General features: G+C 42.5%; 1 protein-coding gene across 5 annotated transcripts in view; it reads left to right on the plus strand.

Moving 5' to 3' along the window:
- The first annotated feature begins 319 nt into the window (after positions 1 to 319).
- The window catches only part of ARFGEF3 (ARFGEF family member 3), a 123,360-nt gene continuing 107,638 nt past the window's right edge, over positions 320 to 16,041 (plus strand). For all 5 annotated transcript variants that reach the window (XM_079781094.1, XM_079781096.1, XM_079781097.1 and 2 more), the window contains exons 1-2: positions 320 to 499; positions 6,350 to 6,401. In XM_079781094.1, the coding sequence (XP_079637220.1) occupies positions 415 to 499; positions 6,350 to 6,401 (137 nt within the window). In that variant the 5' untranslated portion in view covers positions 320 to 414. The remainder of the gene's footprint in view (positions 500 to 6,349; positions 6,402 to 16,041) is intronic.

A 16,041-nucleotide genomic window follows, 5' to 3' on the forward strand; every position in this document is an offset into this window, starting at 1 on the left:
CGCGCCGAGGATCAGACGCTCCTGGGGGCCGAGCTGTCAACGCCCGGCGGCGAGCCAGCTCAGGACACCCGCCTCCACCTTTCCTCGAAGCCTCCCTGCCCCAGGGGTCCCCCTAGGTGGCGGGGCCAAGGGAGCGTCATTCCCGCCTGGGGCCCGACCCCACTGTCGCCTTGGCCCCGCTCAGAGCGCACCTGACCCCGGCGGGCGGGCGGGCGGGCGGGCGGGGCGGGGCGACGGGACTGACGTGGCCCGCGGCGCGGAGCGGCCGTGATTCACCAGCTGCCGCGCGGGGCCGGAGGCTGGCGAGCGCGGCGGCCGCCCAGGCGCGCAGGGCCGGGCAGCAGCGGCGGCGGCGTCCCCGACCGGCCTCGCGCTCCTTTCGCGGTCGGCGGCCGGGCCCCTGAGAAGGTCAAGATGGAAGAGATCCTGAGGAAGCTGCAGAAAGAAGCGTCCGGGAGCAAGTACAAAGCCATCAAAGAGAGCTGCACCTGGGCCCTGGGTAAGCGCGGAGCGGGATGCGGGGCACCTGCCGGGGCTGGGGCTGGAATCAATGTACGTGGGGGGCTTTCGCCGAGCATCTGTTTTGCATGCATTTCGCGCAATTGGGAGAGTTGCCTCGGTGAATTGAGGTAAGATGCGAGGATCTTGGTTCGGGTGTGGACATCCGTTCGTCTCCCTTCTGGTCTGTTTATCTTCTTCCTAAACATTAACGGGGAGCCGCTGTCCTCCACGCCGGGAGGGTCCCTCCTCCAGATCCCCAGCACAGTGGACCGTGGTCACCCATCCCTGAGGGAGACAGGACCACAAAGGCTGGTGCGAACCCAGGGGCCTGATTCCGAAGCGCCTGTGGGAAGAGGGAAGTTGGACCATCAACCCGGATCTCGAAACATTGTCGAATGTAATCAGGAAGGAATGGCTGTTTAATTTCATTTCCTGGCAGAGGCCAGCTTGTTAAGTATCGTCTTTCATTTTTATTGCACGTAAAAAAGAAATAACATCCAGGTGGGATTGTGTTACCCCTGCGATTCTATTGTGGTCCGCCCTCCTGGCAGGTGGGATTCAGATCTGTGAGCTGTGCAGGCATTGAAGGAAGTTCCATCTGACTCAGAACCCAACCTCGGAGAAAGCGGAGAGACATTGCAATCAGGCACATTTGTGTTTCCCGTCTGACTCAGGTTGCAGAACTCAACCTCCTAGAAATCGGAAAGACATTGTAATCAGGCAAGGATTTGGGCAATCACGATAGTCTGGATAGGAATACAAAGAGATCAGGAACATACCGTGGGTGATGGGGATGCTTTTTAAAAAGGAAAGGCCAAAGAGAAAGCGGGGCGTCTCTGTGGGGCCCTGGCTTTGCCCAAGTCTGCAGGTGCCTCCTCCTTTCCCACTCCATTAAAATATGAAGTGGAAATCCTTTCTCTCTCGACCAGAAAACCATCAGTGCTTGTCAAGACCTTATCCTGTGGTACAGCCTAAAGAGAGAGAAGTGCCATTAACATGTTTACCACTACATGTAAAATTCTTATGGCATTTCAGGCGACTCTGTTAATTCACATATGTTCGGGTGTGTGTGTACAGACATTCATAGAAACATCTTTTCTTTTACACCTGCATATTTTCACAATATTTTCCAGGATATTGTCTAGGAAGTTGATCTTGTAGTTCGAACCAGAACTTGACCATTTGTTTACTGTTAAAGAAAAATGGACCAGATAAATGAGTGAGCGGCAAGGCTCTTAAAGCCACAGTACTGTTTTGCATCGCCATTGTCATTCAGCAGAGTGATTCAGACCTAGATTCCCAAAGGCCTCTATTGAAAGGTCACAGATGGCTGGGTAACATAATAAAGCAGGGCCCAACTGCACTCTAAACATGCCATTCCTTGTATTCGTTATTACTTTGCTGTAACTTACGCAGATTTAGATAAAAGGGAGGAGGAGAGCGTTCTAGTATTGTTAATGTTTGATGCTCAGCTTCTTGTCACGTTGCCGAGATTAGGTCCTCGAAGCTCCCAGGAAGACCAGAGCTGAAGCAGGTGGCTTGTCCACGCTGAGAGCCTGGAGTCCAGCCGGACTGTAAGAATAGATGGGTTTCCTTCCTCTAGTTAGCAAGATGAGACGTGAGTGCATGGAATGGTTTAATAATAGTGCAGGGCATGCATTGTGTAGGCTGGCATGAGTAAACCAGGAAAACAGACCAAAGAAGAGGGGCTGACTGTGAGGGCAAGGGTGCTGGGAGAGGGGGGATCGGTGTGACCTGGTGGGACTTTTGAAGTAGATTTGACTTGATGAATGGGTAAGCTGTGGGTTCCTTCTTTTCTTCCTTTATTTATTTAGCAAATATTCCTTTATTAAGCAGTGAGATATAAGGATGAATAGATGAATAAACACTTCCTCCCTGTGGAAGTTTGTTAGAAGGCCATGTTGGAGGGAGAATGCAACCTAAAAAAAGGCATAGAGATATGGTTTCCCTATTCTCTTTCCTACTTCAGTCCATGTTTGACTTTTCCATCTTTTTTTTTTTTTTACTAAAAACCCTTCTCACTCCTCAACCCCATAATTTCTTTATGATTAAGGTATAAATTCCTTAGAACTCTCTTCAGAATCTAGCCCCAGTCTTCTTTCTCCAACAGAAGCTGCACTACTTTCTTGAACACACTGTGCCCTGCACATGTCTCTGCCTTTGCTCACGCTGGTCCTGCCAGGAATCCCCTTTCCAGTCTCCTAAGACCCAATGCACACAGGAAGAATTTATTCCCTGAACTCCTCAGGTGAATCCTCTGGCCCTCTGGCTTCAGAGCCCTGTCCGCATGACTTTCCTCAAGCACCTGCTGCTTTGGATTATAGTTAACTGTATGCACAGCCACCCTCTAGGGGCAGGCTATTGAGAAGTATGTTGGGATCAAGAAACCAAAAAAAACGAATTCAAACAGAATGTATTCATTTTTAATTAAATGTCCCTTGGAAGGCTGGGGGTTGAGTTTGGTTCAGGAATTAGATAGTGTTTCAAAGACCTTGTTCTGCTCTTTTTGAGGTAACTCACATGCTCTGCATGTATCTCTATATCTTCGGCTCATGAATGATCCTATTTAGACCATCTCATGAAGAAGGGACATCAGCACACTTAGGCCATCATGGGCGAGAGGGGTTATCTCTACACTTAGCCCATCTCAAGAGAAAGGGGTCACCTCCCACTTGGACCATTACAAGGGAGAGGAGTCATCTCTCACTTAGCGTGTCATGGATCATCTCAAGAGAGGGGAATATCTCCAGTCATTCCTGTTCAGTCCTTGGTTTCACTTGTTTTCTCTTGATGCCACTTCCTGTATGTATCCTTGAAGCAGTCCTTTAGCTAAGGAATGGAATGGGCTAACTGGCTTAGGCCGAGGCTACAAGGCCCAGTGAAATCCTAGAGTCTGGGAAGGATGGTTTCCTCAAAACCAGATTAGGGTGCTGCTTCAGAAGGTGGGGAGTGGATGCTGGTCAACCAAAACAACAAATAGCAACAATGTAGACGTGAGCTTCTTGAGCAAAGGGACAGGTGCTTGTGTTTTTTTGTGGCTTCTGCTCCTACAATATGAGAGGCAGATGTTCAATAAATAAATCAACATGGTAATGACTTGTTTGAGTTTTAAGTAATATTAATATTTTTTCTATTTATAAGACCTATAGATGTTCATTTTTGAATACTGAAAAATATTCAAACAGTATAAAGAAAAAAATTAAAATCACCTGTAATCTCACAACCCAGAGATAACACCACATTTTGGAGTATTTCCCTTCTGCAAAGTGTGATATATCTATCTCTATATATAAAAGCCCAGCAACTGGAATGGCAGAACAACCAGAATGACCGGAACAACCAGTGGCTATGACATGCACTGTGGCAGCCAACTGGCCTGATCTGGGCCCTGATTGGCACCCCCTCCTGGCCGGCCCGGCCCCAATTGGCCCCTAACACCTCGATCGGGGGTGGGTCCTGCTGGCCAACTGCCCTCGGCCCCTCCCCCCGGCTGGCCTGGCCCGATGGGTCCCCCATTGGGGTGGGCCAGCCAGAACCCACCTGTGCACAAATTCGTACACCAGGCCTCTAGTGTCATATATGCTGGATTACCACTTATATTTTAACTTTAGCACTTTATGTCATTAATACACCTATGAAAATTGGTATTTTTAATAGTGGTATAATAAATGGCAAGAAACGAGGCATGTATCTCTCGTCTATTTTGAGCTATCTAGTTTGATAGATTTTTTTATTTTTTTTTTATCAGTAAGGAAATGGTCTGACCAGAGGGTTCAGCTTGTGGAGAGCCTGAGAGACTAGCATTCTCTTTCAAGAATTGGCAATCCTGGAAGCTTGTGAGCTGGGAATGGCAGGGTGAAGTAGAATGGCACATTATACTGGAAGGGACCATGCCCTTATTTTAGAAACGTTTTTACTTATATCAGGGACTCATATAGAATGGATTTAGAAAATGGAGGAAAGGAGAAGGAAGTTAGAGACCGGAACACCAAGTAGTGGAAGGATAGTCTATCCAGCCACCATCCTTCCCTCTATCTTCCCACCTACTTTTCCTTCTAGCCACAGTTTCTGTTACTTTCCAGCTGAACTTCTAAAAGAGTGTCTATAGTGAGTGTGTCCACATCCTCTACTCACTCTTCAACTCACTACAATCCAACTTTCTCCTCCAGCATTCCACCAACTCTCAGTGAAGAATAACATACACAGACCTCAGTCTAGCAGACCATCCTCACACCCACCTTACAGGGCTTCTTGACCATATTGAGCATACTGGGCACCCACTTTACCTTGGCCTCCATGACCATGCCCTACCAATCTTATCATACTTCTTGTGCTGCTCTGTCTCCTTTGCCAGCTCTTCTTCCCAGCCTGAGAGTTTGAGTTTTGCAAGAATTAGCCCTGAGCCCTCGTCTCTTACTCCCAATCCTGCTGGATTGAATACATCCATCTATACCCACAGTGTCAGTTCAGTTTCTGACAATGTGATGCCCTTGTTTATATTACCAGCTCACACCTGTGCTCTGATCTCCAAACCTCAATGCAGCTACCTACTCAACATCTCTACTTGAGGGATGGGCTCCTTATGGCTGCTCTGTGACTTCCCTTTCTCTTTCCCCTTCTTCTAGCTCTTCTAGCATTTGTAGAGTTGGGCACCATTGCACATTCTGAATTAAATATAAACCCCTCTCTCTGACGGGGAAAGTCATGACAATTTGCTTGTTGGGTGTCATGTGGAGAGCAGCATCAAGTTGTCCTGGACACTGGCCCTGCTGGGCCGTGCTGACCTATGTAGCCTTTGAGCTGCTCCCTGCCCCTGAAGGTCAGGACTTTGTTTCCTTGTTGTCCTATCTCATCTTAAGGACTGACATTCCTTTCACTTCCTCTCTTGGCCACAGTGCCACCGACCCTGCTGTTTCCATCTTTCTGTTTTGTGGATTGCCTTGCTTATACCAATGTTTTGTCCCATTGGCCACCATAGGCCCAGATCCTATCATCATGCTTTCACCTGTTCTTACTCCTGAGTCTCAGGGAGACATTTGGTGTCCATTGTTCCCTCTGCTCTCTTAGCAAGGTTGGGAGAGGTGTTTCTCCTTCCCCAGCGAAAATAGCTCAAGTTGACAGGGCTTGCTAGCTCTAAGCAGTGAAGAGAGCATCAACACAGTTTGAGCTAAAGAACTGAAGACAAGTTGGAGCTATTGAAATAGAACAGTTTTTTGTTTTTTTCTTGGGAGAGAATAGTGACCTTTTCATTATTTCTACAACTGGAAGCACAATAGTGTGAGCAGTCCACAACAATGGTAAATAAACTATTGAACATCCAAGTTGAATTCATGAGATTTGGGGTGAGCCTCCCAATCAGTATTTCTAATTATAGTGTGATTTAAAAAGGTTTAATCCACCATGTCATAAATGTGTGCGGGAATAATGAGATGTTACATAAAATGCTTTGTGAACTTGAAAGCCTCTTACGTATAAGTTATTATTGAAGGGTATTAAAACCATAGTTTCAAGGAAACCACTTTTCTTTCTCTGTCTCTATTGTAAGAATATAATATTTTCGTCAGTTGTAACTAGATTAAATTGGCATTCTGATTCAGGTTAGGAGTTGAATTTTTCATTCTATATCTCTATAGGGAAATACGTCTCCGGGGCTATTGGGGGAGGAGTATTTTTTAATATGGACGATTTGCAGTCAGAGAATTGAGAATTGACTACTTTATAATTATAGACATTTCTGGGGAAAGGAAGATACGAACAGTGAAATTATGGACAATGCAGATTCTAACTTTGTACATATTTATTTTTAACTGTAATTTTCCTTTGGCAGAAACCCTGGGTGGTGTGGATACCGTTGTCAAGATCCCTCCGCACTTGCTGAGGTAAGGAGACTGGAATTGTGTAACATAACAATTGCCCACCGTGTTTTCCTGAAAGCCCAGGTAACCTCGTTGGTTTGTAGGATGATACGTGCTGACTGCTGGCTTTTTCGCATGCACGGACTGGGATGTTTCATGAGGTTGGCATGATAGGAATTGATTGCACTGATTTGCACCTGTCTGTGGAGTAAGGTAAATCTCAAGCCAAAGGAACAAGCTATGGAAGTCAGGGATGAGAGGATAATGGTCGAGGGCAGACATGACTATAACCTAAGTGAGGATGTGGACCATGGACAGTGTCTTCTGTGGATTAGGAAATGGCGCCCCTCTTTGTGTGTGTGGGGGGGGAGGGGGGGCGGGGGTAGTGGTGTGTAGTCCTTCACCGTGTGGGATGGATTCAAGCTGTCACTGGCTCCTTGGCTGGACACCATCTCACAAACGGCAGCCACAGGCAGCAGCCCTGAGACAGTGAACCGCTTTCCCTGCCTTCCTCACTGCCCTCCTTTTTGTAATTTCCTCTCATCCCCAGAAATACATGCCCTTTGTGGAAAATTTGGAAAGAACAAATAAGAAAGTAGTTCATATTTACACAGGCCGAGGAGAACCACTGAAAACAGTTTAATACATTTCTTAATAGGCTTTTTTTCCCCCTCACACACATATCTTTACAAATTCATGTGAAATTTTATTTACTAATTTGTTTCCTGCTTGTTTTTTTAGTTAGCATCATGTGAAGAACATTTTCTAATGTCAGTATATGTTCTTTAAATTAAAATATTGCATATTCTTCCATTCTATGGCTGTTGTAACATAATTGTAGTTGCTTTCTTCATATTGGACATTTGGATTGTTTCCAGATTTTCTTTGAGATTATTCAAAATATTGAATTGTTGAGTATAATTTCTGTATTTTCAGGACACTATGATTTATTAGGTATTTTCTCTCTTTTCAAGGAGATTGAACAAGATTTATGTTTCTGTCTTTTTAAAAAAATTATTATGTCTCGTGTTGATCTGCTACTGGCTGATCTATTATAAGGGAATTTATGTGTTAATCAAACTGAGTTTGCATAGTGCTAAATGGGCAGGCATCTGGCAGCATTCGTGCTTGCAGGAGGGGAGTGCCTGCTGGGTGTTTGTGCTCACGGGAGAATGACTCTCCAAGACACAAAGCCTGGGTAGTTTAGGGAGATGACTTCTGGTCCCCAACTTCTAGAGGCACCCTTTCTTAAAACTGATTTGCTTCCCAATTGATTTTGCCACATCTTCTTTTCCATCTCACCTCTTACAGTCACCCTTCCCCTACTTGACGAAGGAGAGACACAGCTGTTACCCATCCCATCCTGAATCTGAGGTGTGTTGTCCTGGGGGACAAACTCTCTTCCCACCAACAAAGGACTATGAAACTATTAGTGTCTGTGTTGGTAAAGGGGGTGGGTATAATGACCAGGGCACACATCTTTTTGCGGGGTAGTTTTTACTTCTTGGCCTTCAGCAAAATTGAAGAAGGACTTAATCTAGTCGTAAGGTAATAGGCAAAAATATTTTTTGATAAGTCTCCATTCAGTTTTTATTTATGTAAACAAGGTTTTTTACTGCTTATGTCTATAAAAGTGGGGAAAAAAAGGTATGGAATTAATGATAAACCCAACCTTATTATAGCAATAAGGAATATTTATCCATAGGTGTATAAACTAATAGAGGAGAACATACACTAGCAATATCCATTTCTTTTTCTCAAATTTTTATTTATTGATTTTAGAGAGAAAGAGAGAGGGAGATATATATTTATATCCATATCTATATCTATATCTATATCTATATCTATATCTATATCTATATCTATATCTATAGAAACAAATGCATTTCTAATAAAATTATACTTTCTTTGTTAACTACATTAACATTTCTATTAAGTAATTATTAATATTTTTGGATCAGCTGTGAGCATTAGGAATGATAGCTGAAATCAGAAGAAAATTGAACACTTTTGGCTTTATGGAAATTTTTAAAAAATCACTCTATACATATTTTTTGTTATAGAGAAATATGATGGGAAGATAAATGAAAGTCTCTTAAGCATGAAAACATAATCTTGAGAGAACAGTCTGTGGGGAAGAGGAATGGAAATACAAATTCAAGGAGAAAAGAGAACAATGCAGCTTTTTTGTTGTTAAAGGAGAGTTTGTTCATGTATTTTTTGATGGGTAAAGGTGGTTTTCAAATGGGTGTGGTATTTAGATTTCATTACATTAAATAAGTGCTATGGTTTAATTAAACATTTTAATAATTTTAATATGCCAGAATTATAGCCTTTGCAATTTAATTAAAATTATAATTAAAATGTTAAATGGTAATTTAAAATGTGTGAAAACCAAAATATTAACCTTTTCTTAAAGGCTACAAGAGCAAAAATGTTTCATGACACTGCTCTGTAGCTTGTTTCCCAGTCCAAAGAGTTGTCGAACCTACAGCGAGTCTTCTGGTCCATTGGGTGGGACTGTTCATCAGGAGACAACTGGCATTTTCCAACTGTTGGTGTATGTGTGTGACCAGATAAGTTGGATAAAAAACAGTGTTAATGGGCCTATGGACGTATGTTTTGTCCCCTGTTTAGACATTTAGCTTTATAATAGTCCATAGTCTTACAATATACTCCAAAGCCTGCTAGCTATCTTATATAACCCATAGAAGGGAGGCAGAAAATTGGTTGGAAGGATACAGATGAGAAACTGTGGATGAATATATACAGGTGTCCTTCCGTATCTTCACCATTAGTAGAAATTTAATTCAGAGTTTTTATTCTATGATAAAGAGCTGGTGATGCCATCCTTGTATACAAAGGCATGTATATTATTGTATTCCAGGTGTGCAATGTGTCTGTCAAGCATTTATATAAGAGAATGGAACCATATGAACGAGACAGCAGATTGAGCCTGCCCTCAGAGACTTTGTGTTGTGAGGGAGGAGAATGAAATATATTTAGCTGGAAAACACTGTTAAAAGGTTGCAGGTGTAAGTTTATTGTAGAATTTTATCCATTTAAGGAGGTTTCATTTTGACTGATTTGCAATAGTTGGGAGCCTTTTAAATCCTCATTTAGTTATTGAATCAATAACTTTATTATTTTACTTAATTATCAGGAAAGTGATACAAGCAAATATACTGTAATTGATTCATGCTGTAAATGGCTCAGTGTGGTGTTGGTAATCTCAGTGGGGAAGGGCTTTTCTCCTTCTGTTGTGAATCAGTCCTTTGATTCATCTTCCCGGCACTTTTAAGCCCAGAGAGTGCTTATTCTGTCCAGTCATTATGTTGTTTTTTTTATTAAATTTATTGGGCAGTTATCATGTTTAACATGCCATCTTCTTATTGTTTGAGCACCTGCTCAAAAAATCTAGTCACTGTAAATATTTGTCTGCTCATGAGAAAGTATTTGGATATATCAATTATTTAAAAATTTTTCTTCAGTTATATTTAGTATATGAGAAAGAAACCAGATTCATAGACTATTTCTTGTGTTCTTCTGATTGTATATTCAGATTGTTTCTATTTCTGTTGCATAATCATCTAGAAGTGATTATTTACAGGTTTTGTTGTTACAGGTTTTGGAAAGGGCTATCTATACTAGTAAAAGGGTAATATGCTAATTAGACTGGACAGACCGGATGTCTTCCGGACGTTCTTCTGGATGTCCTTCCGGACAAAGCTGCAGTGGCTGCAAGGGCTGAGGGCAGCAGCAGTGGGGTGATGGGGGCGGCGCCTTCCCCTGATCGGTCCAGTCGCCTCCCACAGAGGGAGGCCAGACTGCAGCTTAGGACATCCCCTGTGGGCTCCCGGACTGTGAGAGGGGGCAAGCTGGGATGAGGGACTCCCTTCCCCCCCCCCCCCAGTGCATGAATTTTCGTGCACCGGGCCTCTAGTAGAAAATAATTCAAATTACAAATACTTGGGCTGTGCAGTTTTTCTTATTGTTTTCTTTTGCCATTGATTGATTACTTCTCATGTTAAATTAACATTCTGATGAATAATTACTGAGGCTGTTTTGATCAGTTGTGTCCAAGGAGAATGTGGAGTAGCCTTTAGCAGTGGGGATGTTAAGATCCATGTTAGAATCAAGGTGTCCTGAAGGTCTAGTTTCTCCTTTTCTTCTCCCTACTGCTATGGCCCACAAAGAGTATTTCTCTCACCCTTTAACATAGTATAAGTGACAATGCTATACTGTTTCCTAACTTACAAGCAGCTGCTTCTGTGTGCTATCTACCAGCCTGTAAGCCAGCCCTAATGGTTTTCATGTTCTATTCCCTTTGATAAGGAAGATCTACAATTAGTTCTCAATTATAAAGCTTCTCCTTGTTAGCAGCCCCTGACCTAAAAGCACTTTTAAATGATGCAGTCAATTAAAGATGTGCATAACCCACCCAAGCTAGGATGTAGGGGATATTGGGCTTGAGGGTTGTTTGTGATGTGAGCAAGATATTAATGTTCAAAAACCAGCCACGTATCCTTCCTTCATGACAAATAGTTGGTGTCTTTATTTGATAGCACTTGGATGGCTGTAAATGGAAGTGTCAGTTAGAAGGAAACATAACTCCATTTTGAAAAAGTATAGCAATTCAATCATGAGTTTCCTTTCTTAGGCCTTTTCCTTCTTCTTGCATGGAATGAAGGTAGGAGTTCTGATGTGCTGGCTATTTTGTGCATGGTTTTCATAATTAAACTGTGCCTTGAAGGCAATAGAGGCTGGGTTTTCTGCTTTCATGTCAAACTATGCCTCAGAGATTTTGTTTGTATTGATGGGTTATAAAAATGGATTCCAGGAGATGGATAGAGACCTGAGCACATTGATTCATGCTGTAAATGGCTCAGTGTGGTGTTGGTATATCTCTTTTTCACCTTCTAGGACTTTTCTCCTGGGGAAGGCATGGTGCAAAGACTAGCATTACATTTAGTTGCTTTGGACATCTTAGTTTATTCAGTATTTTATATTTTTTTATTTTACTGCATACTTATATGTAGTTGAACTGTGTATTAATTGGTAGCTTTATGTAACTACACAACACCTGCTGTAATATCTTTTTCAATTTAAGGCCAATAAGTTTGACATAAGAGATCTCCCTTTACCTCTTTACCTATTCTCAAGCCCACTTCTCTGTAAATATGATGAGTCTTAGCATGTGCAGTAGCCTGATGATTCACATTTTCCCAACTAAGTTTGGGATAATGAGCTTCCATTTTTTGAACCTTTACTGTGTGCCAAGGACTCTCTTAGATGTTATCCATGCTGGTCTCAATCCTGACAGCATGTCTGTGAGGCTGGGAAACACTGAGGCTTGGAGAGACCCCTCAAGCCAACCCAGGGTAGAGTCAGAACTGTGGACTCCGAAGTTCCCCTTCTTAACCTGTAACAGAGTATTACCTTTCCCAATACAAATTTAACACAGAAGTTTATTTTTTCTTACCTGTAATTTATGTGACAAGCCAAGATAATATAAAGCTAAATTTCATGCAGTAAAGTATTGATAAAACACCTTTAACATAGCATATTTTTCAAGAATTCTTTTTAGTAATGCAACTTACTAATGTAGGAATGTGGATAAGATCACCTGTGTTGGAATAACTGTAAATGTAATTTCCAAGGAGCCAGATCTTTTGAAAGGAGTGTCCTGTATTCAGATTTAGGGGAGAGCCATGAATTAGTAGAGCTATCGAGATTACTGTGCATACAGGACTTTGCCAAGACATGACCTAAATGGACTTTTCCTGTCTGTAAGGCCGAAGGAGACCTTAAGATAAAAGAGACACTAGCCTAGAATTGATGTGAATACCCAGTGGGGAAGCCTGAGCAATTACGTAATTAAATAGCTAACTCTTTCCTCTCCAAGCTTATGACTGAGGGAGAAGACCAAGGAATAGCTAAGGTTAGGGAGTGTTAAGATGAGCGAACCAGCAGAATTACCAAGAGAAGATTTTGTGCAGGCTTCATTTTTAGGCCTAACCTGAAGGAATGCATCTAGAATAGATCATATTCAGAGTAGGAGCAAACCTGGCCTAATTTTTAATTTAATGAAGTCCAAGGAGAACTGTTGTATTTCAAAGATTTTTATCCCCTCCCCAGCCCCCCCAACTGTAACTTCCCCATATGCTTGCTTTATTTTGTAAACACCATTTTGTTTTTCTGTATTTACCAGCTGGGAGGAAAATCCCTTAAAGACAAAAGGGGTTTTGTATGCTAATTTCAGGGACTGTTGGTAGAGAAGAAACCAAGAAAATGTTCAGCTGTGCATGGGTTGTGGCTGAAAGGGCCGAGGGAGGGGGCTGGACACAGAGGTAACCCCCAAGATTGAGCTGTGGGAGGGCTGCTCTGTGATCCCACAGGATCTTAACTCCAACTCTGAACTAAGCCTGGATGTGGGAAACAGAACCAGTAACATGACTTTGCTGAAAAGGGGGAGGTAGGCACTCATGCATTTCAGAGATAGTAAAAATATAGATGTAATTTAGAGTCAATAGGATATTTGATTATGAAAGAAAATGATTGTTAGTTTAAGGTGTGTGCGCCCAAGCATGCAGTACAGTGGACGCCTTTATAAATATTTGTTCGTGATGATTGCCTTGAAAGTCGGCCTCTTGAATACTCAGTCTTGAATGTCGACATCTCCATTGGAGATGCCTGGAGGGGGACCTGGGCTCTCATGGAGGAGGCAGTGGCAAGTGGGGACCGGGGTCCCTGGGTTTGGAGTTGGAGCCAAGCAAGCAGCATTCTTTGTACTGGGAACACAGTGGGGAACAAGACACAAACTCCCCTTCAAGAGCTATTTGCTGCGGGAAGTAACAGATAATTAAAATACACTAAGTTCTGCTTCTCCCATGTATGAACGTTGGGCTCTGAGCTACTCATTTCGCTTGTCAGCTTCTATAAATGGAGATGAACACTGGTGAGGTGCCCCTGTTTCCCCAATGTGGTCAGTGATGGACCAGAAGATGCAGAGGAGATAGAGCTAGAGAGACCCCATTGCGGGCCACAGGGGCAAACTGTGTGCCACCTCCTGTCTAGAGGAGCCTCTGTTTCACCTCCTGCATCAGCTTTATTGAGTATGATTGACATATAACATTTTGTAAGTTTAAGGTGTACAGTGTGGTGATTTAAGTATATATTGTGAAATGATAACCACAATAAGGTTAGTTAACACTTTCATCAGCTCACGTAGTTACCGTTTTGTGTGTGGTGAGAACTTTTAGGATTTACTGTTTTAGCACCTTTTAGGTTTACAATGCAATATTATTAACTAGAACCACTATGCTGTATATTAGATTGCCAGAACATATTCATGGGGGGTATAATTGGAAGTTTGTATCCTTTGACTTTCTATGACAACCATTAGTCTACTTTGTTTCTATTTGCTTGTTTTAAAAAATTCCAAATTTAAGTTAGATTATACTGCATTTGTTTTTCTCTGTCTGACTTCTTTCACTTAGCATAATACCCTCAAGCCTCATCCATATTGTCATAAATGGCAAGATCTCCCATATATACACTGAGTGGCCAGATTATTATGATCTCTGAATGCATAATAATCTGGCCACTCAGTGTATATCCTATATAATAAAAGGCTAATATGCAAACTGTCCCCTCGACCAGGAGTTCGACCAGCAGGCAGGCCGGCCAACTGCCCATGTCCCCTCCCCCTGGCCAGGCTAGCTGGACCTCACCCATGCACGAATTCATGCACTGGGCCTCTAATATATATATATATATATATATATATATATATATATATATATATATATATATATACACACACACACACACACACACACACACACACACACACACACATACACATACATACATTGAGTAGCCAGATTATTATGCATTCAGAGATCATAATAATCTGGCCACTCAGTGTGTGTGTGTGTGTGTGTGTGTGTGTGTGTGTGTGTGTGTGTGTGTATAATGTGATGTTGGATGTTGTGATTTATAGTGAGAAATATATATATTTGGTCTTTGTTCCCGCTGCTGACACAGAGCCCCTGAAACTCTAGGAATTTTCTAAGTGATGAGAGCTGAGAAGGTGTCTTGTATTATATCTAATGATGTGACACCTGAAAAGCTGATTGGATAGGGGCTGAGTCAGTGGAGCCAACGCTGTGATTAGAGGGCTGGGACCCCTGACCTGGGGAGGGAAAGGTGTTGGCGTTGTAGCCAATGATTTAATCAGTCTACCTGTGTAATGAAGCCTCCATTAACCCGGAAGGACAGGGTTTGGGGAGTTCCTGGGTTGGCAAACTTGTGCTGTGCTGGGAGAGTGGCCGCCTGGAGAGGGCATGGAAGTTTCATGCCACCTTCCCACTGGTCTTGCCCTGTGCTTCTCGTCCACCTGGCTGTTCCCGAGTCTTTTGTAATAAACCAGTAATCTAGTAAGTAAAGCATTTTTCTGAGTTCTGTGAGCCGCTATAGCAAATTAACCTAAGGAGGGGGGGTCATTGGAACCTACATTCGGTATATAGCCAATAGGCTGAAGCAAATGATAGATAACCTGGGCTTGGGAGTCTAGTCTGAAATGGTCAGGGACAGTCTTCTGGAACCGAGCCCTTAACCTGTGTAATCTGATGCTATCTCCAGGGAGATAGTGTTTGAGTTGGATTGTAGGGCACTGAGCTGGTGTTGGGGAATTGCTGGTTGGTAGTGGGGAGCCCATACCCCACTTTGGAATTGGGTGTACAACACCTTTAATCACGCATTTTCTTTACGTATTTATTGGTCACTTTAATGCAGCAGTTCTCAGACATTTGGCTCTCGAGGCCTTTTACACTTTTAAAAATTACTAAGGACTTCAGAGAGCTTTAAATTTTTTTTATTATAGTTACCACATTTAATGTGAAAATAGAAAATTACAAATAGTTACTAATTTATTAAAACCAATAAGTTTATTGCATGTTCATATAAATGATGTTTTAATGAAAAGTAACTACTTTCAAAACAAAAAACTTAGAAGAATTTTACTTTTCTTTTTCAAATCTCTATGATGTGGCTTAATAGAAAACAGCTGGGTTCTCAGCTCTGCTTCCCCATCAGTCCCTTACAGTCTGCTGCTTTGGTTGAAGTAGGTAGAGAACATCCAGCCTCTAGATTCAGTGGTTTAAAATGGGAAGGGGATTTTAATTGCCTTTGAAATAATTGTGGGTATTCTTTTTTAATAAACTCCACAGTCTACTCCTGAGAGACTGAGAATGAAAATAGTTTTGACTTCATGGGTCTCAGGTACTTAGGTTATACTTTGAGAACCATTTAAATGCCAGGATCTCAACTCTTTCTTAAGAGTCAGCAGGTCTTCCTCTAACCTGATAACAGGAGCTGCCCTCAGCCCTGCCTTCTCCGGGCCTTGCCTTGGGCTCCCAAACCCTAAGGCCCACACAGTAGTCATGCTGCTATGCTTAGATGGAGGTGGCTCTCCGTTCTCCCTGTTGCAGGAACTGGGTCATGCTATGCTTCAACCACCCCCTCGCTATGGAAATAGCCCTATAATAGTCCTGGAAATAATGTACTTTTTACTGGGGTCCTATGAAGATTACTAAGATACCACATAATGGGGATGGTACTTTGCAGAATGTGCAACAAATCATAAGTGAGATGTCACTGA

This window comes from Cnephaeus nilssonii (genome assembly GCF_951640355.1).
Source record: "Cnephaeus nilssonii genome assembly, chromosome: 9".
In the NCBI taxonomy this organism is placed as follows: Eukaryota; Metazoa; Chordata; class Mammalia; order Chiroptera; family Vespertilionidae; genus Cnephaeus; species Cnephaeus nilssonii.